The sequence below is a fragment of the Peromyscus californicus genome, unplaced genomic scaffold, assembly GCF_007827085.1.
Source record: "Peromyscus californicus insignis strain IS unplaced genomic scaffold, ASM782708v3 Scaffold_8__1_contigs__length_139910024, whole genome shotgun sequence".
Taxonomy (NCBI): Eukaryota; Metazoa; Chordata; class Mammalia; order Rodentia; family Cricetidae; genus Peromyscus; species Peromyscus californicus.
This window is the reverse complement of record NW_026294606.1, coordinates 128,562,178-128,584,347: the sequence shown is the minus strand read 5'-3', so window position 1 is coordinate 128,584,347 and position 22,170 is coordinate 128,562,178. Positions and strand designations below refer to the sequence as shown.

The window sequence follows — 22,170 nt, the reverse complement described above, 5'->3', positions numbered from 1 at the left end:
GCATTTCATGGACTCAGAGGTCAAGCACCAATAAGCATGCCACCTTTTTTTCATCATTATATTTAATTTTATGTGTCAACATCGAGAGGTTTTAAAAAGATTACAAAACATATAACCTTCTAACTCTGAGACCCTTCTGCCCTGGAAGTGGGGCAGCTGAGCCTCTGTACCGTGAGCCTCAGCAGCAGGCAGAATCATCAGTGGCTGACATAGCATCAGTCTTAGCTTAAGGAAATTGAACCCAAGTACCCTGACCTCTTATGTGCTAAAGATAGTTGCAAAGAGCCCAGGTTAAGGGACCTGCACTCTGTCCCTAGGACTACCTGCTTCATGTACCAGGGCAGTGGCTGCAGGTCTGTGCTGGCTGGCTTCTGTTTCTGTGGTAGGCATTAGCTGTGATGGGGCAAAGAGGCAACCAGAAGCAGGTCCAATGGCCCCTTTACCCTGTTTCGGAACTCATTGCCAGGTGTCCATCCCTTCTCTATCAGAAATGGGGCCAAAGCTGGGAAGTTGGCAGGAACAGAAGGCAGAAGCGTGACAGCCTTGAGTGTGTGCTGCTGACCTGGCTGGAACTGGCCTTCACATTCCTGATTCTGAGGGCCTGAGAGCCTGCAGAGGAAGGAGCCCTTGTTGAGGCCGAGCCCCCAGGCATGTCCTCCCCGCCTGCCCCAGGCCGGCCCTTACCCGTGTTTGACTCTGGCTGGTGCCAGTGCCTGTTGTGGAAGAGCTGAACTCCGAGTACTTGTTGCCAGCAACCATGCAGGCCCACTTTCGGTACTCTTCCCTCACCTGTGAGCCCAAGGTACCAACTTAGAGGGAAGAAAGGAACTGGGCTTGGGAATCGGGCCTGGCCTCGACTCCCACCACCCCCGGCTCTTCCCCCAGCCACCTCTGTCTGCCTACCTTCTTGTTGAGCAGGCAGAGCATCACGAAGAGGAAGAGGCCCTGCAGGCAGTTGAGCAGAGTGAAGATGTAGGATAGCCATGTACTGTCGGGGTCAAAGAGGAGCAGGCCAAAGACCCAGGTACAGCCCAGCACCATGAGCTGGGCAATGGCTGTGATGGTCAGCACCCTGTGGAGTAGGCAGTTGCAGTCTGTCTCCAGCTCTCCCAACCCCCCTGCTCAGGCCCTAGCCCTCAATCTGGCTGTGCCAGCCCTCCCCACTTCCCCTCTCTCACCTGGCCTTCCTTAGTTTCTTCATGTTTGGGTTGATTTCTGAAAACTTGGTTGTGAGCTTCCAGACAGTGATCACGAAAATGGCAGAGTTACACTGGGTGGGGATTATGGATCATGGGTTAGAGGGCTGCAGTAGTTAGTAGTCTTGCTTCTCGGGCCTCCAGTACCCAGAGAGTACTTACAAAAATGATGAAGGCCAGGGGTCCCACAAAGCTCCAGAGAAAGCCATCTATCCTATAGTTCAACCAGCAGCTGGGGAGGAGAAAGTGCCTTCTCAGTGACCCTGCACACCAGGTCCCAAGCACTCCACTCCAGCCTTAAACTCGACATCATAGACTCACTATGTTGGGTGCCCATATCCTTCCATTCTGGCAGCTGCTGAGATGGCCACGATGAGGAGGGGCACCCCGTAGCCGATAAGGCAGCGCCACAGTGTACTCAGGCCTTGGCCCTGGAACACACGTATCACAAGGAAGTAGAGCTCTACGCCTTCCAGGGCCATCCAGCAGAAGGCAGCCAGGAATAAGTAATGTAGCAGCATTGCTACCATTTGGCAGCGTGTGCTCACCTGTGGGTGGAGGGTTGGGCTCTCAGTGCAGGGCAGGACCAATGGCTACAAAGCTGAACACCCCTAGCAGCTGGGCTCAAGCAGAACCTGATGGGGCACCTTCCACACTGAGCCCCGGGACAGACCAGGATAGCCTACTCGTAGGTCTTGACTCCAACTGAGGTCAGGACAGGAACATACCAGGCCCCCTTCGTTCTCGACGCCCACCAGAAATATGACGGAGCCCAGGAAAAGGCAGATGCACAGGTGCAGGTGCACCATGGTTCGAGAGCTCTGGATGGGCTTCACCAGTAGGAAGGTCACGATACACAGCAGCAGGCAGGCCAGGGAAAGCGACAGCCCCACCTTGGTGATCAACTCCAGTCTCGGATCCTAGGGGAGGAGCTCAGGATAAGTGGTGTCCCTTACACCTCTCCAGGGGGCAGGGTGCTCTCTTCCCATACACTCAAAACTCCTACCTTAGCGCCTATGAGAAGTCAGAGATTCCACACGCCTGTCTTGGACCACAGGGCCAACTCTGCCTGGCTAATAATTCCAGCTGACCATGAGGCCCAGGTTTTGGCCATGTTCAGAAAGCTATACTTTCTGGGATATTCTACACAGGGCTTTTTTAAAAATCACATTTATGTATTTGTATGTATGGGGTGAAGCATCTGCCTGCCACTGTATGTGTTCTCTGGAGACAAAACTAAGGTCATTAGCGCTGGCTGCCTGTAGGCATGTTTACTCACTGACCCGAGCTGGTGCATTTTCCAGTACTTCACATTTGTGCAGGGGCTCAGGCAGAGGCCTGCATCCATCAGCTACTGGGTCGCAGAGGACTCCAGCGGAGGAACCGAGAAGCAGGGCATGGGGCTATCCAAAGGGACCTACTTGAACAACCAGTGGAGTACACCCCTGAGTGGGGCCTACGGTCCTGCCCAGGCAGGCCTGGCTACCTGTGGTTTCAGGGCTTACCATTTACCTTCACATGGTACTGGGCCATCAGGATGGCAAAGCTGGTCAGGTGGCTGCAGTGGCAGAGACGGGTGGTGACATTCAGTGAACAGCCGTCGGTGGCCCAGCGCCCACTCCCATCGTCACCAGTGTCCCAGAAGGCACATAGCGGCTCTTGACGTGGCCCCGTTGACACCTACGGGCAGATAGGTGATGAGGGTGTCTGAAGCACATTTAGGGTCTGGGGTAAGCAGAGGACCTTGCTTTTGGTCGCATAATTAACGTCTACTCTGCACAGAGAGCATGGGGAGCCAGCAACGGCAGGAGCGACAGGACACCAGTCCCTGCCGTGAACTGAAGCAAATCACAAGCAGTTAACAGGTAATAAATGCCAAAGAAATGAAAGAATCAGTGGGGAATGGTTGCTTACAGGTTGTAGTTTAAAAACAAAACAAAAACCACAGATTTATTGAATGTACTGCAAGGGAAGGGTCCCCATGCTATCTATCTGTCTGTCTATTTATAATTTGAAGAGTCTCATACATTCCAGGTTGCCCTCAAACTTACTATGTGGCTGAGGTTGATGCTGACATTTATCTTCCTGCTTCTACCTCCTGAGTGTTTGAACTACATTTTATGTGGTACTTTAATCTTTGAACCCAGGGCTTCATGTATGCTAGACAAATACTCTACCAACTGAGCTAGATCACCAGCCTAGACTAAATTTTTTTTTTAACTTTTAAAGTTAACATGTATATAGCCAGATGTGATACTTTTTGTTTTATTTTTCAAGACAAGGTTTCTCTGTGTATTCCTGGTTGTCCTGGAACTCGCTCTGTAGACCAGGCTGGCCTCGAACTCAGAGATCCATCTGCCTCCCGAGTACTGGGAATGTGCCACCACCGCCCGGCCTGTGACACACACCTTTAATCCACTCACAGCAGACATAGGTGGATCATAAGAGCACTGGTTGTTCTTCCAGAGGACCCAGGTTCAATTCCCAGGACCCACATGGTGGCTCACAACTGTCTAACTCCAGTTCCAGGGAATCTGCTGCCCTATTCTGGCCTCCATGGGACCAGGTATACATGTGGCGCACAGACATACATGCAGGCAAGACACCTACACGTAAAATCCTTTTTGAGACTACATTGATGGGGTTGTACTTGGGCTATAGCATGCATATGGAAGGCAGAGGGTAAATCATGAGAACTGGGTTGTTTTCTCCTACAGTGTAGGGCTTGGAGATCCAACTCAGGTTAGGAATTAAACTGAGGCCTGGTGAAAAAAGCACTGTTGCCTGCTCCATGAACCATCTTGTAGGCTCAGACTGTAAATGTTTTTAACGTTTTATGGCACTGGGCATCAGTGGACCTTACCATGACAGGCAAACATTCTACCACTGAGTCAACTACAAGCTTTGCCTGCTGGTTATTTATTTGTTCGTTCATTCATTCGTTCGTTCATTCATTCATTCATTCATTCATTCATTCATTCATTCAATTCAGCAGTACCGGGGGCTGAAGCCAACCAAGTACTAACCAAGACCGTACCACTGAGTCTGAAGCCAAGGCCTTGCCCGGGTTGGCCTTAATCCATTCTAGTCAGGCAGGCCTTGAACCTTGAATCTCCTGCTGCCCAGCAGCTGGGGATCAAACACCTATGCCACAAGACCCAGTTCATGCTTTGTGTACTTTTTGAGACAGGGTCTCTCTAGAGCTCTATCCTGAAACTCTCTCTGTAGACCAGGCTGGCCTCATTCACAGACCCTCCCAAGTGCTAGAATTAAAGGCGTGTGTTACCACACCCAGCTGTAATTTTTAAATTTTTATGTGTTTTTAGTGTTTTTTATTATATTTATTTGTTTTGTGTGTGTGTTGGAGGGAAGGAGTCAGGACACTTTTGGGGGTTGGTTCTCTCCTACATGTGGGTCCAGAAGGGCCACCTTGACTGTGGTTAGGGAGTGAGCACCAGAGCTTCCCCTCCCCCACTCCTCCCATTCAAGGACTCACAGGACCGAAGGAGAAGTTGAATGTGACATTTGAGGCGAGCTTCCCAGTGTCCGTGTTGGTCAGAAAAATGGAAGTGACGTTTGAGAGGAGCGTGAGTGAAACACCTAGAACTTGGCTTTCGAAGCGTTCCTGCAATATCTCCCAACTCTGGTTCAGGTTCATGGAGGCATTAGCCAGCAGCTTCTGCATGTTTGGAATGGACAGGATGCCGGCCAAGGAGTAGTCTGGGGGCAGACATGCAGGCTTGTCTGCTGTCCTCCCTCCATATACCACCCTCCCAGAGAGGACAAGTCTGTCAAGGTTCTCCCAATGGGCTGGTGTCTGCCTGTCCCACATCCCGGACCTCACTCTGGCTTCCCTGGAAGGTGCCTTCCCTGGACCCCTACCATTTTCTGAGCTTTTGGATCCAGCTGTCACAGGCCAGTCCAGTTCCATCCAACCTTGGCTGTGGTACACTGTGGTAACATCTTTGTTGTCTTGCTCCTTGATCATCAGGGACAGTTCTGAAGAGACAGGGAGAGGGGGTGACTGGAGAAACCAAGGGCAGGGTGGTACCTGGGGGTGGGGCAGGAGAGATCCTTACCAGTGTTGGAAGGGGATGTGTAGGTGAAGGGGCCTTTGGGTAAGAACTGGGCCAGGGTCCGAAGGCTCTGCTCCATATTCTTGAGCAACTGCGTGGCCACTTGGTGCCGGTCAGTGGCGGTTAGATTCTCTTTATCCATGGGGCCTTCCAGAAGCTTGTCCACAGCCTCAATGAGTTTCTGGAGGTGATGAGTGACAGAGCTGTTGAGGTTTTGAACCACAGAAACTGAAGGACCCAGACCACCCTTCCCATGAGCAGACACTGGAAAGTCACATAGGCTGCCTGGGGAACCTGCTGGAGGGATGCAGTAAGACTTACACAGTAGCCAGAAAACAAAGAGATGAGGTTTACGACCTGCATGTCACAACAGCACATGTACACCAGCAGGAAGTGACGGCCAAGGCTCTGCAGAGTCACGTCCCCAGCCCCTCACTGGAGTACTCTAGCCTGGTGCTCTACCACTGAGTCACACCCCCAGCCCTATAATCTGTAAATTACTTGTTTGTGACCATGAGCTTTTGATCTTCCTGCCTCTACCTTCTGGGGTGACAGGCATGTCATATACCACCACATCTTGTTTATTCGCTGCTGGGGGTTAAGCTCAGGGTGTTTTGATGTTGCCTTATTTGCTGTTTTTTGCTTGTTTGTTTATTTAATGCAAATGCCATTTATTGAAGGAGGGAGGAGGTCTTAAATACAGGCTTACAGCACAATAGGAGAACCCTGGAGGGCAGAAGTTTCACTACAGATGTTTTACAATCTTGCATCTAAACTGTTAATGCCCATTATGCAGGATACACAGACAAGGAACTTCCCTTAAGCATTCAGGAGGGTGGAACCTGGCAGGGAATTAGCATAGGGAGGATGTCAAGGTCAAGGTCAGCAAGCAAAACAACAGTTACCCAAAACGGGGGCCAGGACCCTACAGGTCCCCCTTTTACTAAAAAATGAGCTTCTGGGCCGGGCGGTGGTGGCGCACGCCTTTAATCCCAGCACTCGGGAGGCAGAGCCAGGTGGATCTCTGTGAGTTCGAGGCCAGCCTGGGCTACCAAGCGAGTCCCAGGAAAGGTGCAAAGCTACACAGAGAAACCCTGTCTCGAAAAACGAAAAAAAAAAAAAAAGAGCTTCTGACTTAGGTTGCGTGGGATGCATTGTTTGCTGTTTTTGATAGGGTCTTGCTGTGTAGCTCAGGAACCTGAGATCCTTGTTGAGGCTCTGTATGGAATAGGCCAGCACACTCTGCTTAACTCCAGTCTTAACTGCCTCGGTCACTGCCGTTACAAGCCTGTGTCATAGCCACACACATGGCTGCACGTGTCAGACCCCTGTGCCTCACACCAGAAGTACTGCTTGAATGGATGGAACACTGTCAGTCCGCACCGAGGCCTGTGGCTTGTGCCCTACTGCACTGGGGTCCCCAGAATTCCCCCTCACCTGGATGGTGTAGTTGGCTGTGGCTGGACTGAAGTCTCTAAGCAGATTCTGGACTTCAACAGAGAATTGAGAGAGACTCTGGAAAGGGAAATGGTGAGTTGAAGCCGTAAGCTTTCTCAGGTCCCACCTGGCCCCACGGTCCCTCAGCCACTTATAAAATAATCATTCAGAGGCTTAATATTAATTATCAATTGTACGGCCTATGGCAGGCTTCTTGCTAGCTAGCTCTTATAACTTGACGCATTTCTATTAATCTATAAATTGCCACATGGCTGTGGTATTACCAGTCTGCTGGCATGTTGCTCCTTGGGCGGCAGGCTGGTGTCTCCTCAGACTCTCCTTTCTTCTGTCTGCTTGGATTTCCTGCCTGCCTCAAAGCTGCCTTGCCATAGGCCAGTGCAGCTTTATTTATCAACCAATCAGAGCAACACATATTCACAGCATACAGAAAGACATCCCCCAGCAGTGAGTCATGGGTGGGCAGCAGCACAGCTGAAGGGGTGGACAGACTGTGAAGGGATCCGACCTCTTGGTCCCCACTGGCTCCTCACCTGGCTCTGGGCTGTGAGTGGCAGTGTCCAGGTAGGGAAGAGCGGTTCTGTGGGGACAAAACTGTGGTTCAGTAATCTCAGAGTGCATTTGCAGGGCATGGAGGTGCTGGGTGACTAGGGTCAGGTACCTTGGCAGGTGGTGTTCTTTGGACCATTGAGGGACCCAGAGGTTGGCTTCCAGCCTGGGCGGCAGCGGCACTTGTAGGAACCGTAGGTGTTGATGCAGATGGTGGAGCTGTGACACTGATGTTGCTCAGAGCTGCACTCATCCACATCTGGAGACACACAAAAAGAGGTTAGGTGCTTTTCTGTCTGGTCCCAGTCCCTTCCTTGGTACTGCTACAGTCCCTGGCCTGAGGTACTGATCCCTGGTGGCCTCAGTGAGTGGTACATGATGGGTTAGGGAATGTGCAGAGGCCTAAGGCAAATGTACACATGAAAATTGAAGTATGGACTTTTTAGTAATTGAAGGCCATCTGGGTTCTCCCCAGGATTCCCCTTGGTATTCCAGCTCTTTTCCTGGGCCCCACAGTTTTTCAAATTCAACCTCAGGAGATTAAGGCCTAGCCTAACAGAGCCTCCTTTCATTCCCTTGAGTAAACGTGAGGACTGAAGAGATGGCTCAGAGTTAACCTTTGGGTTCAGTATCCACACCAGGTGGCTCACAACCACCTGTAACTCCAGTTCCAGGGGATCTGACAACCTCCTCTGACTTCCTTGGGCACCTACACCTACTGGTACACATATATACACTTAAGGCACATACATTTTAAGGGTCTTTATACGTGGCCCTGGAACTCAGAGATCTGCCTGCTTCTGCCTGCCTTCCAAGTGCTAGGATTAAAGGTGTGTCACCACACCTGGCTAAAATAAATCTTAAACAAGACTGCGGGTCCTTAGGAAGGTGGCACCCGGACCTTCACACACTGTGTTGACTGGGCCATTGGGGGATCCAAGAACAGGTTTCCAGCCTTGGCGACAGATGCAAGAATAGCTGCCCAATTTGTTGATGCAATGGGTGGACGGGTGGCAGTGGTTTTGCCCGGAGGTGCATTCATCCACATCTGGGAACAAAACCAAACAGTCATCCCTGCCTCGACTCATACCTTCATGCACTGTACCCACTTTCCCATGTTCTCACTGTCTCAAATTCAGTTGCTACCTGGTGACCTTCAGCTTTACCTGCAGAGCACATCATGGTGGCCTCTGCAGGACAGGCCCAGCGAGGATTGGGGGACCCAGTTTACTGGAGGTAAAACCAGGAAGCAGATTGAGTCAGGGGGTTGGACTTCTTGACCAAGGCCTCTTGTTGCTTTCTAACCCTTCTCAGAACAGGATTGATACTGTTCTCACACATGAGGAGGAGCCAAACTCTGGGAGCTCCACAGAGCTTCTGGGCTCAGAACACCCTGGAGCCAACAGAAATATTGCTGGGAGCTAAATCCTCAGGAGAGTCATCATAGTTCTGGAGCTCCTGGGACCCTGCAGAGCTTCCTCCTCTTCAGGCTACAGCCCCGCCTTGCCTCCTCCCAGCTACTGTCTGTCTTGCAGCTGCTTCTGGGGGGTATATCTGGCATACCTTTGGGGCCTCAGCCTGGGCTGAAGGTGACACCTGCACGCATAGCTACCTTGGGTGTTGGTGTAAATGACGCTGGGGTTCCTACAGACTCTGGGGTTCTGACCCTCATCTACTTCATGAGAGGAAGCAGAGGAGTGTGTGCTTGAAGTTGAAGCCTCAGGCTCAGGGCTGTCTAGGTTCATGACACAGAAGCATCTGGAACATTCCAGTTTCCTCCTTGTGGGCAGACCCCCTTCTAATTCATATGAAGGCATCCTATAAGGTCTGTGTAGCTCTGACTCTGTTGTCCAGATGTGGAAGGAAGTAGTAGAGGGTTCCCTAGCTGCCAGCAATAGGGGGGTGGCAGCTATCAGTATCCTGGCCTGAAGATTTGGGGCAAAGGCCACATATGACCCTTAGGAGCTGTTGCAGGGGTGACTCTGTATTCCCCATGGCAGCCTCTGTCTCCATTCTTACAAGGCACTGTTCCCTTCAGAGAGTTTTATGTGGAATTCCAGGGACCTTCAGGACCACACAGCCTCACTCACTCCCCAGCCCTCTGTTCAATGGAGGATTGAGACTTGCTCTGGAGCCACACCTCCTCTAGAAAGGAGCTCAATAAAGGGGCAGGGCAAGAAGGGATAACACCAGCTAGGCCAGGGTGCCACACAGTGGGAGCCAGCCTGTGCGGTGACAAGCTGATGTGCAGCCATGGCTGAAGTTATGGAGGGTAAGAACATGTACTCTATTGAAGCCATCCCTTCAATATCACAGTGCCCAGAGAGGGAGCTGTGTCCACGGGAGTAAGAGTAGTAGGTATTTCTGTCCTCTCTTCTGTCATGGTCACAGCCCTGGGGATGCACTGAGTGTAGCCCTGTCCCCTTGCCCTGAATTGCCTGGCTTGGCAGCTGCGGCAGATACATCAGGTCAGAGAGAGCAGGTTCTGGGGTACTGTCCTCCATGACACCTTCCTTGAACAGTGCTCTACTTCCTTCTCTGAGGTATGTGTGTGTGTGTGTGGGGGGGGGGGGCTTGATGTCACCCTGCCCAATCTGGCCACACCATTCTATGCTGTCTGTCTTCAAGGAACCAGAATTGCTGGGGATAGTCAGAATGGTGATTGGGTGGAGCAATGGACGAGGCTGACCAAAAAGGGGGTCCAGGTACCAAGTGTGGTCTTCCAGCAGGAGCAGTGGCCGAGAACGCAGCCTACCCTTGAGTGTCTTTTCTCCTGGGTCTCCAGGCTGTGTCCATGGGTGTACTGTAGCAGGCTGCTTAGGGACGTTTCCAGGCGCAGCAGTAACTGTTTGGCTCCTGGAGAGGGCAGGTGTCACCCCAGTGTCCACTGATGCTGGGAAGAGGGCAGACACTGCAGTAGAACGTGCTCGTGGTAGAGGCAGAGTATTCGGAATGCCATCCTTTTGGCTTATGCAAATGAGATGCAGACAGGCAGAGGGATGTTGGCTTATGCAAATGAGATGCAGATGGTGAGATGGATGTTGGCTTATACAAATGAAATGTAGATGGACAGAAGGATGGTGGCTTATGAAAATGAGATGCAGATGAGCAGAAGGAACTTCTGAACTTCCAGAACCAAGTAGTAGAGAAGGAGCAAGGGCCCCTGTGATCCAGGTGGGCCTGTCCTCTAAGCGGTGCAGGCAGGAGTCTGGGGTGCTAGGTGATGGCTCAGCCAGGGCCTTAAGCATCGTCTCATCGTCTGGGTTCCATTCTCAGCAGGATGCTTTCTGTCACCCTCCTTGGGGTCCATGGAGACACCTGTGTCACTTCATAGAGTGACACATTTTTCTGAAAATCCATTTCTCTCTCTCTCTCTCTCCTCTCTCTCTCTCTCTCTCTCTCTCTCTCTCTCTCTCTCTCTCTCTCTCTCTCTCTCTCTCGTCCTTCTCTTTGAAACAGGGTCTCATTATGTAGCTCTGCTGTCCTGGAACTCACTCTGTAGACCAGACTGGCCTTAAACTCACAAAGATCTGCCTGCCTCTGCCTCCCAAGTGCTGGGATTAAAGGCGAGTACCACACACTTGGCTTTGAAAATATCTCTTGCATTCAAAGAGAATGAACTTTTTCCAGATCTTGCCATCAAGTTAATAATCTGCCTTGAGATCACTTAAGAGTATGTACTTAACCTGCTGTCCTACTGTGTACTTAACCTACTGTCATCTGTTTAACCTGCGTTTAAGAGAATGTTACCAACCTTACGTGCCTTGGATTGCCCGTGTAATCAGCTTTACAGAGTAAGCTAAAGCACAGCTTTAATCTTATGTATTCTCCCATGCTCCTGACCCCAGAATAATGTATGTGTGTCTTTGTGTGTGTGAATATGTGTTGTGGTAATCATTTACTAAAAACAACCAATAGGTTGGAAACAACTTTATACAACACATATCCATCACAAATGCTGTAAACATCATGTGGATACAGGCTGGTAATGTCTGCTTGCCATTGTATTTGCTGTTCTGGGTAAATAAAATTATTTTTCCCTTGTAAAATTCTGTTAAAGATTTCTGTAGAGAATCAGTCCCTCATTCCTTTCCCATGCTGTGTTTTCTGTGCTGTTTAATAAATACAGAGCAAACCCCTTTGTTAGGACAGACAGAAGACACAGGGAAAGAAGCATGAAGATTTCTTTTTGTTTGTTTTGTTTTTCGATACAGAGTTTCTCTTTGTAGCCCTGGCTGTCCTGAAACTCCCTCTGTAGACCAGGCTGGCCTTGAACTCACAGACATCTGCTTGCCTCGGCCTCCCAGAGTGCTAGGATTAAAGGTGAGAGGCCTGGCTTTTTTTTTTTTTTTTTTTGAGACAGTGTCTTTCTACATAGTTCTGGCTGTCCTGGAACTCACTACATATTCATTCCTTGACTCATATTCTAGCCTTAAACTCCAGAGTGTTGGATCATGTATGTCAAGCACCACAATACCCACTTAAACAGGGCTTTCTGAGTCACACACAGGTATCATCAGGATGAGGCCGGTCGGCCGGGAGGTCCCAAATGTCCCCTCCTCCCTACATCTCTAAGCTTGTGGCTGTGACCCATGACCCAGAGCAAACCACAGGGGCAGAACCAACATCAGGACCCTGCCTTGTGGCTGCTGTAGTAATTATGCTGGTGACCTTGAAGCTGACGTGGATGAGGCGAATGCATTGGCAAGCTTTTACCTTGACATGTGTTCTCGTCCTTGTTAGCAAAATATATTTTCCCAGAAAGGAGCCGATATCCCAGGTTGCATGTGCAGTTGTAGCTTCCCGGCGAGTTATGACACGTGGCGAACGGTCCACAGATCACACTGCGCTGTAAGCACTCGTTGATGTCTACAACACAACAGGCATGAGGGTCAGCTCCCGAAATCTGAGAGTCCTCTTGCGGGACATCCACCTGACTACAGCCTGGGACTGCGTGTCAGCATCTGAGGGAAATTATGGGCTGTGCTATAGCCTGAGCTAGCTACTCCTGAAGGCTGCAAGCAGGGCAGCTCTGCTCCTCTCAGTCCTCTGGGGGTGGAATAGAAAGCCAGCCTCCCCGTCCCCAGTCCTAAAGCCAAGTTCAGGCACAGAGCCTGGAACCCAGGCCCTGCTCTCAGGACGTCCTACTTGTTTACTTCTTGTCTCCCTGTCTTGATTTCTTTTTCTGTCTTTGATGAAGCCGAGACGCAGCCCCAGACCACACCTTGTCATCTCTCAACATGCCCGTCCCCAAGTCTCTGTACCGTCACAGCTCCCGGTGGCTTTAGTGATGAACTCTTCGACACTTGAGAAGCCTGTCTTGCATCGACAGCTTGTCTGATTGACACATTCTGAGTTCAGAGGGCACCTCCAGGGAGGACAGTCTGTGGGGGACAGATACTTTGGTAAGAAAGTAAAGGAGGCCCAGTAGGGGGGAAGTGTCACCCAGAACAGACTCTTAGAAAGGTGTGAGGAGGCCCTTATCGTCCCCAGCAGCTGCCCATCTCCCCCTGAGGCTTGTGGTTGGCAGTGGAATCCCCCCCGCCCCAGCCCTGGCTGTAGAGCCCTCGTGTCCGAAGGACTTACTTGGATTCCTCTTGGTTTGAGCTCCCGACAGGCTCAGTAGGATGCACACCACTGCCCCTGAAACAAAGCAGAGGATGGTCAGCTGGATCCCAGAGCAGAGACAGCAGGCCAAAGCTGTGCATCTGTGGGCAGTGGGTGCTGACCCTGCCCAGGCTGAGATTCTGTAGTTAATACTCAAGCATCAAGCCCCAGTTCCCAGGGCTAATGGCACTTACTTATAATTCAATCACTCAGAATGTTGAGGCAGGAGAATTAGGAGCTCAAGGCCAACCCTGGGCTACAATGCATACTGAGACCCCCGTCTCAAAAAAAAAAAAAAAAATCAACCAGGGCTGGGGAGATGGTTCAGCAGTTAAGAGCACTGGCTGCTCTTCCAGGTCATGAGTTCAATTCCCAGCACCCATGTGGCAGTTCACAAAAATCTGTAATGGAATCTTGATGCCCTCTTCTGGTGTGCAGATGTACATGCAGACAAAACATCCATACACATAAAATACATAAATAAATAAACCGTTAAAAAACTAAACAAACAAGCAAACAGCAACAACAAATTTCACAGAGTAGAGCATGCGGTGCATGCCTGTAATCCCAGTATTTGGGAGCGGGTACAGGAGGATCAGAAGTTGGAACTCATCCTAGGCTACCCAGCAAGGTTAAGACCAACCTCGGCTGCGTGAGTTAATCTCTAAAACAACAAAGCATAAAAATCAAAACCAACGATGCACACAGAAAGCCAGACGAGAGTTCCCAGATGCGAGTCTGAAACTAGCCTAAGTTAGTTATATGGTGAGATTCTGCCCCCAAAACAAAACAAAGAGAGAAAAACTACAAAACTCAGGTGTTGCTTCCTGTGGCTCAGACACCTACAGCCAGAGGTTTGGTACCTACAGTGGCCTATCCAGGATCTGGGCACCAGACAGGTCTGCACACAGGTCGCTGGACTCTTAGCTCTCCAGGCCTGTGGGGTAGAAAAAGGAACCCACAGGCAGCTTTTGGATGTTAGACTATAGCTTCATTACTGTCTCCCCCAGTTTCCCTTTCTGTGGTGGAGGTGATGACAGCCTTCCTTTGTGGGGACAAACCTTGTGTGACTAAGGAATTAACACTTTTTTTTTTGTGAGACATAGTCACTCTATATAGCTCTGGAACTCACTACATAGACCAGGCTAGCCTTGGACGCACAGAGATCTGCCTGCCTCTGCCTACCGAGTACTGGGATTAAAGGCGTGCGCCAAAGCCCCCAGCTTAACATTCTCTTTTATACTTAAATTTTTGTCTTAGTTTGGTCATTATGCTGTGATAAAACAACATGATCAAAAGCAAGCAGTGTAGGAAAGGGTTTATTTGCTTACAGGTTACAGTCTCTTTTCAGGGTGAGTCAAGGCAGGAGACTGGAGCCAGGGACTGAAGCAGAGACCATGTGAATATATGCCACTGTGATTGGGTTAATAAGGAAGTTGACTGGTTGCCAGGTGTTGGTGGTGCACACCTTTAATCCCAGCACTCAGGAGGTAGAGCCAGGCGGATCTCTGTGAGTTCGAGGCCAGCCTGGGCTAACAAGTGAGTCCCAGGAAAGGCACAAAGCTACACAGAGAAACCCTGTCTCGAAAAACCAAAAAAAAAAAAAAAAAAAAAAGAAGAAGAAGAAGCTGACTGGCTAATAGCTGAACAGATAGAGGTTAGGCAGGACTTGCAGAAAAAAAGAGAAGGACTCTTGGGAGTCAAGAGAGCCAGACACAGAGGAAGAAGGACAGGTAGAAAATGAGATAACAAGTCATGAGCCACATCTTAGAACTTAGATAAGAAATATGAGTTAATTTAAGTCGTAAGAGCTAGTTAGTAACAAGCCTAAGCTATCAGTCATTCATTTACAATTAGTATTAAGTCTCTGTGTGGCGATTTGGGGAGTGAGCTGGTGGGACAGAACTGACTGGCGGGACAGAAGAGTACATCTACAGAGGAACACTACTCACTGGCTTGCTCTTCACAGCTTGCTCGGCCTGCTCTTTTATATAACCCAGGATCACCTGCCCAGGGGTTGTTTTATCACAACCAAACTAAGATAAAGAGTAAGTGTAAATGACAATGTCAAGCTGGGGGCTGTGGTACACACCTTTAATACCAGCACTTGGGAGGCAGAGGCAGGCAGATTTCTTGAGTACAAGGCCAGCCTGGTCTATGTAGTCCAGTATATAGTCCAGAGCTATATAGAATGACTATGTCTCACAAATAAAAAAAAAATGTTAATTCCTTAGCTACGCAGGGTTTGTCCCCACAAAGGGAGGCCGTCATCACTTCCATCACCACAGAAAGGGAAACTGCATGAGACAGTAATGAAGCTGTGAGTTGGAGGCCAGCCTGGTTTACAGAGTGAGTTCCAGGACATCCAGAGCTATACAGAGAGACTATGTCTCAATAAAAGGGGGGGGGGCAGGCTGGCCCTTTCCACATCAATCATTAATCAAGAAAATACTCCACAAACTTGCCTACAGGCCAACTTGTGGGATTTTCTCAACTGAGGTTCCCTCTTCCCAAATGACTCTGTAGCTTGAGTCAAGTTGTCAAAAAACTAACCAGCACATTTACATTTAGGTGTGTGTGTGTGTGTGTTTGCCACCGCACCTATGTGGAGGTTGTTTCTCTTTTCATTCCAAGGAGTCCCCTGGACTAAATTTAGGTCACCGGGCTTACATACAGCAGCCTCCTTTACTTGGCTGAGTCATCTTGCCCACCTCAGGTTTGTTTGAGGCAGGATCTCATGTAGCCCAGGCTGGCCTGAAACTGGCTATGTAGCTAAGGATGAGCTTGAACTCCTGACCCTCTAGCCTCCACCTTATTGGAGCTATCATGTTTTATATTGTTTTTTCTCACAATGCTGGGATAGAACCCAAGGCCTTTGCATGCTAGGCAAGTGCTGTCCCACTGGACCTCATTCCCAATCCCTCTTTATACTTTATTCCTAAGTTGTTCAGGCTGGGCTTGTACTTGAAATCCTCCTGCCTCAGTGACCTGAGGAGCTGGGTCAGGCCTGTGCCACCAGGCCAGACCCTTGTCATTCTTTAGGAAAGAATGGCAGCTTGGACCATGTCTTCCGGGTCCCCTCAAGCTCTGACACTCCACCACCACACACACTGTCAACCACACGAGCTGGTGGCAGCAAGTCAGGAAGTGGCTGTGGTGGAGGGTGGGTGACTGCTGAACACAGTCCTGGTACCTGCTGTTGTTGCAGGTATCGCTCTGAGGCAGGACTGAAAGCCTGAAGGAACAGCATTCGCTACAGACAGACATCCAAGAAAGCAGGGGCGGAAGGAAAAGTAATGAGGAGGAGGAAGCGGGAAGCAGGGAACGAGAAGGGAATCAGGGCTGGAAGGCAAGGAGTGTGTAATCCAGTGACCGGAGGCTGAGGCAGGAGGCTCTTAAGTTAAAAGCGACACAAAATTCAAGGGCAGCCTGGGTAACTTGGTGGAACCTGACTGAAGCGAGGCCCTGGGTTCCATCCCCAGGACCAAAAAAAGCAAAGGGGGCAGGGGGGGGGGGCTGGATGAGGAAGAGGAGTAAGAGGAGAGCTTGAATAAAGGCACTTGCTGCCATGTCTCACAATCTGACTTCTGAGTTAATAGCTGGGACCCACGTGGTGGGAGGAGAGAACAGACCTCTGTATGTGTGTCATGGTGTGTGAGCACACACACATGCCCACATGCACATATCCACCCACACAAAAAATAAAACGAAAAAAAATTTAAAGATTAATTTTTTGGAAGGCTCTGTGAGGGTGTCAGATCCCTTGGAACTGGAGTTATAGACAGTTGTGAGCTGCCATGTGGGTGCTGGGAATTGAACCCGGGTCCTTTAGAAGAGCAGCCAGTGCTCTCAACCACTGATCCACCTCTACAGCCCCATAAAATGAAAATTAAAAAACAAAAACAAATAAAACAAAACAATTGGGCAGGGCAGTGGTGGCGCATGCCTGTAATCACAGCAGTCAGGAGGCAGATCTCTGTGAGCTCAAGGCCAGCCTGGTCTACAAAGCGAGTTCCAGGACAGCTAGAGTTGTTACACTGAGAAACCCTGTCACAGAAAAAAAAAAAAAAAGAAAAAAGAATTGGCAGCTGGAGAGATGGTTCAGCAGTTAAGAGCACTGGCTGCTCTTCCAGTGGACCCGGGTTCAGTTCCCAGCACCCACGTGGTGGCTCACAACAGTAATTCCAGTTCCAGGGATGTCAGTGCCCTCTTTTGGTCTCCAAGGCTACTAGGCATTCATATGGTGCACACACACACAGGCAAGCAAAACAATCATGTATACAAACTAAATAAATCTCAAAAGAGAAAGAGGAAGTCTGGAAGCCGAGTGCCCTGTAATGTCAACTGCTTGGGATGCTAAGGCAAGAGGACTAACGTCCCTAGCCTGGGCTACAGACCACAGGCACAAGAGCCTGTCTCAAAATAAAAACCAAGAGAAAGATTGGGGTGTAGTATGTGTGAAGGTGGGGGCCTAGCAGGTGTGAAGTCCTGTTTTCCCTCTCAGAAGAGGGGATTGGGTGTTCAGATAGAAAGCAGGGGCCCTGGGGAGAGCCTAGGGGACAGAGTTGCTCCCAATGTGGGGAATACAGCAGCAAGAAGAGGATCTTAACAGGAGTCCTGGAAAGAGCCCTAGGGTGAAAGGCTGGTGGGGGAGATGGATTGAGTCACTTCCTGGATGATTCACCCACCACTGGGCTGGCTGCATGCTAGGTTCTTAGGGGGACCCTGGGGTCAGCCACTATAAGCAGAGTTGGGGGGGAGAGAGTGTCTCTAAGAGGGTCTCAGTCTTTGTCTGACTCGGTTCCCCTGAGGCCAGTGAAGGACCAGAGGTTCCGGGTGAAACTCACCCCCTCGAAGCTGGGGTGACCTGAGGCTGGGGCACCCCAGCCAGGCAGTTATCGCCCTCAGATTAGAATTCCTCTTTTTTCCTCCTCTTGAGCCATAGGGTTGGACACCCCCACCCCATCAGAACCCAGTTCCTCTTTGTGGGACAGACCACAAAATGATCTTCTCTCCAGGATGGGCCCTGGGGCAATTCACGGTTCCTAAAGTATAATACCAGTATGTGTCTTTCTGTGTGATCGGTCTGGGTGCCTTCTACCTAGATTTTTGAGACAGGGTCTCAAAGAACTTATGCTCATCAAGACTCAGGGATCTATCAGTCTCCCTGATGCAACACGGAGATTACAAGTGTGTGTCACTACACCCCGCTTCCTTGACACGGGACATTTACTGACAGAGCCCTCTTCCCAGCCCTCAAGTAACTTTTTGAAAAAATATTAATTTTTATGTGTATGGATGCTTTGTCTGCATGTCTGTTGCCTGGTGCCTAGGGAGGTCAGAAGAGGGCACTGGGTCTCCTAGAATTGGAGTTATAGATGGTTGTGAGCCACCGCGTGGTTGCAGGGAACTGAACCCCCACTTTCTGGAAGAACAGCAAGTACTCTTAACCACTGAGCCATTTTTCCATCCCCTTAAGTAACTTCTTTAAGACTTAGAACCATGGCAGAGCGGGCGTGGTGATGAGCACTTTCAGGCCCCAGCACTAGTGAGGCAGAGGCAGGTGGAACTCTGCTGGAGGCCAGCCTGCTGTACGTAGGGAGCTCCAGGCCAGCCAAGGCTACACAGCAAGACCCTGTCACAACCACAACAGCAACAAATCAGAAGTAGGGGGATTATCACAAATTCGAAACCCGTTTGGGCTACATAGCTACTGTGCCAAACCCTGCCTCAAAAACAAAACAAAAAACTCAAAATGAAGTCAGGCCTAGTTTCACAAGTCTGTAATCTCCACCCTCAGAAGCAGAAGGATCAGAAGTTCAAGGTCATCCTTAACTACCATGAAGTCTTGTCTCCAAAGAAACCTGAAAAGACTCAACAGCATCAAGAGGCTGGGGTCATGTCCAATCTTCACCAAGACAAAATGAGACTCGGAGCTTGGAAAAAGATTAGTGATTAGGCCAGGTTGGGGAAGGGAAGGCAGACCCAAGCAGCAGTCACCTAGGCAGGGTGGGCTCCTTGTTCCCTCACTGTGGGCTGGGCTGGGCTCTACCCCACCACCCTGGAGACACTGCCCAGGCTGCCTACATCTGGAGACTTGGAAGTTACCCAAACAGGAGCACAGCTGCTCCCTTCTGCTCCCAGACACATCTGGTTCAAATTCCCAGACTCAGACTGGGGCCACTGGACTCGGCTCCAGTGTGGGAATCCAGGAGTGGGGGCAGGGCAGCATTTGTACTTCCTGCCGAAGACCCCCCAGCATCTCACCCAGAAAAATAATACTCACAATGATAGAAGTGTCCACTTAATTCTCTGTGTGCATTCTCTCCCTCTCCCTCTCCCTGTCCCCCTCCCCCTCTCCCTCCCCCTCCCCCTCCCCCTCCGTCTCCGTCTCCCTCTCTCTCTGGGGTGTTTTGACAGTGTAGTCCTGGCTGGCCTGGAACTTGCCATGTAGACCAGGCTGACCTCCAACTCTCAGGATCTTTCTGCCTCCTTTTCTAGGGCTGGGATTAAAGACACCAGCTAGGCTAGTTGGTTGCTTTCCAAGACAAGGTCTCAAGTGGCCTCAAACCCCATATGGAGCTGAGAATGACCCTGAACTTCTGATCCTCCTGCCTCTACTACCAGGGTACCACTTGCAGACATGGACACCACACGATGTGTTCAGTTAATTCAAATTGTGAACCAGAAAGTTTATGTACAAACTCTTGGTCCTTGGAACAGCACGATAAAATGCAGCTGGTCTTGCTCCATTTTACAGAGGAGGAAAGTGCAGCCCAAGGTCACTGTGGCCCAGCCCAGTGACAGCCAGGCAGGCCTCTGCAGCTGTCTGCCACCAACTGTGCCCCGCTGGGACTCAAGTTCCTAGTTCCAGAGCCCACAGGCCACCGAGCTGCCTGCCATTTGCCACCTGCTGCTGGCACACAGGCCAGTCATTGTGGTTGGGGTAACCCCAGCTTGTACCCCAAGTTCCATTTCTTCATTGTTTGTTATCAAGTTACTTAGGTAACTTAGCAGTCAGATAGCGGTTGGAGGCACCCAGGGTGGGGCGGGAAAGTCACCACAAAGGCCAAGTTCAAACTCACAGCCTGGCAAGATCCCTTCAGCCAGCAGCTCAGTCCTAGGCGGGTCCCAAGGAGGGTCTCTGCAGTGTTCCTGGCACTGACGACAGGGGACATACTGGGGGCTGCCACCCTCATTGAAAGGGTTATTGTCGCACTGGCTTGTGCTCCACATTAAGAACGCCTGTATGGGCGACCAGCCAGCGGGGTTCACTTTATCCTGCATTTATTTTTATTTTACTGCTGTATGTGTGTTTTGCCTGCACGTATGTTTGTGCACTACATGTATGCCTGGTGCCTGTGGAAGCCAGCAAAGGGTGTTGGATCCCCTGGAGTTACAGCCCCTTGTGAGCCACCATTTGGGTGCTGGGAACCAACCAGGTCCTCTCTTAATGCTCTTAACCTCTGCGCCATCTCTCCAGCCCGCAGCCTGCATTTTTTTTTTTTTCTTTTGTCCTTTTGAGACAGAGACAGGGTCTGCCTGTGTAGCCTAGGCTGACTTGGAAATGGTGACCGTCCTGCCTCAGCCTCCCTATGGCCGTGCGTCACCATGCTGGCTTTGCCACTCCCTTTACGTGCCCCCATGCCTCAGTTTCCCTCTCTTAGCCTCCAAATGGGCAGCAGTCAAGCCCTTTAGGGCCCAGCACCCCTGAGAGCGTTCTGGGGCGCACAGGTGCGCGGGCTTTGCCTGTCCCTGCCCCGGCAGGCCACGTCCCGCGAGCTTCCTCCCGGCCCCGCGCAACCCCGAGGTCTCACCGGTCAGGAGGCAGCGGTGGGAGCTCATGGTGGCGCGGAACGGACGGACGGCGTCTGCGCTGGCGGCGGGCGGTGGCGGCCGGCTGGGCTGGGCCTTTATGCACCGGGCGTGGGCAGGGCCCTCCCCGGAACTGTCCTCCCCGCTGGAAAGTAACAGGAAAGTGCCGGGGAAACAGCCCCAGGGCGCGGCGCGCGCCCGCGCCTGGAACAAACGCAACCCGTCGTGCGCGCGTCCCAGCCACCGCCCCCCCTCCTCCGCGCGGACGGGCGGCCCGCAGCCGAGCTGGGCGGCGCCGACGAGGTGTCGGGGACAGGGACCCAGTCACGTCGAAAAGTGCTGGGTGGAGTTCCCTCCGGAGCGACCCCCATTCCCACTAGCAGGATTTTCCCGCTTCTTTTCCAGGAGGGAAACCGAGGCTCAGAGAAGCCCGAGGCCAAATAAGAATCAGAGAAGCGCGGAGGGGATGCCAGGCCGGGAACGAGAAGTGTCAGGCTTTGGAGATGTGGCTCCGTGTGTGTGGTGCTGGCTTAACACGCTCGAGGCCCGGGCTAGCTTCAGTGCCACATAAACGGGCGAAGGAGCGCCAGCCTGTAACCCCGGCACTGATCAGGAGTTCAAAGTCATCCCTCGTTTTGTCGCATTTGAAGCCTGCCAGGACTACATGACACCTTGTCTCACAAAGAACAAAGGGGTGTGGCATGGTCCTGCACCCCTGTAATAATCCCCACACTCTGGGAAGCGAAGGCTAACCCTGAGGCCATCCTTGGCCACATAAGAGTTCCTAGTCAGCCAGGGCTATGCACTGAGAACCTATCTCAAAAATTAAAAAAAAATAAGAAATAAAAAATGGCCGGGCGGTGGTGGCGCACGCCTTTAATCCCAGCACTCGGGAGGCAGAGCCAGGCGGATCTCTGTGAGTTCGAGGCCAGCCTGGTCTCCAAAGCGAGTTCCAGGAAAGGCGCAAAGCTACACAGAGAAACCCTGTCTCGAAAAACCAAAAAAAAAAAAAAAAAAAAAATGGAGTACTACCAAGATGGCTCGGTGGGTAAAGACACTTGCCCCCAAACCTACCGACCTGACTTCGATCCCCAGGACCTACATGGTGGAAGGAGAGAACCAGCTCCTGAAAATTGTCCTCTGACCTTCACAAGCACAAGCACTAAATAAATAAATCAACAAGTTAAACGTAATAAAAACTTAGAATAAATAGAGGAAGAGGGATTTGACCACTGGACACATCTCTAACCACTGCAGGTCTTTCTGGTTACACACGCTGACCTTGCCACAATCTATAGAGAATCATACAACGTACGCTGGCTTCCTGTTTGAATAACTCATGTAACTATCATTTCTTTTTATGTGGTGGGGGGGGGGGGGCGGGCGTCAAACCCAAGGTTTTGTGCGTGCTGGGCAAGCACTCTACCACGTGAACTACATTCCCAGACACATCTAGTGATTTTTCAAAACAT

General features: G+C 50.9%; 1 protein-coding gene across 4 annotated transcripts; it reads right to left on the bottom strand.

Moving 5' to 3' along the window:
• Window positions 1-41: 41 nt before the first annotated feature.
• Window positions 42-20,929, bottom strand: Adgre5 (adhesion G protein-coupled receptor E5). Of its 4 annotated transcripts, XM_052728428.1 has the most exons (20): window positions 20,701-20,928; window positions 12,863-12,919; window positions 12,541-12,660; window positions 11,993-12,145; window positions 10,032-10,169; window positions 8,178-8,324; window positions 7,389-7,535; window positions 7,261-7,307; window positions 6,710-6,787; window positions 5,276-5,453; window positions 5,079-5,195; window positions 4,693-4,916; window positions 2,709-2,876; window positions 1,925-2,116; window positions 1,518-1,744; window positions 1,359-1,428; window positions 1,179-1,270; window positions 904-1,072; window positions 685-789; window positions 42-609 (listed from the first exon to the last, which is right to left on the bottom strand). In XM_052728428.1, exons 1-20 carry the CDS (start codon window positions 20,726-20,728, stop codon window positions 580-582), a joined length of 2,487 nt encoding a protein of 828 aa, XP_052584388.1. In that variant the 5' UTR covers window positions 20,729-20,928; the 3' UTR covers window positions 42-579. The 4 variants fall into 4 exon arrangements, with proteins under 4 accessions (XP_052584388.1, XP_052584390.1, XP_052584389.1 ...); XM_052728430.1 differs by lacking the exon at window positions 8,178-8,324 and having other exon boundaries at window positions 20,701-20,929; XM_052728429.1 differs by lacking the exon at window positions 10,032-10,169 and having other exon boundaries at window positions 20,701-20,927.
• Between the last annotated feature and the right edge of the window lie 1,241 nt (window positions 20,930-22,170).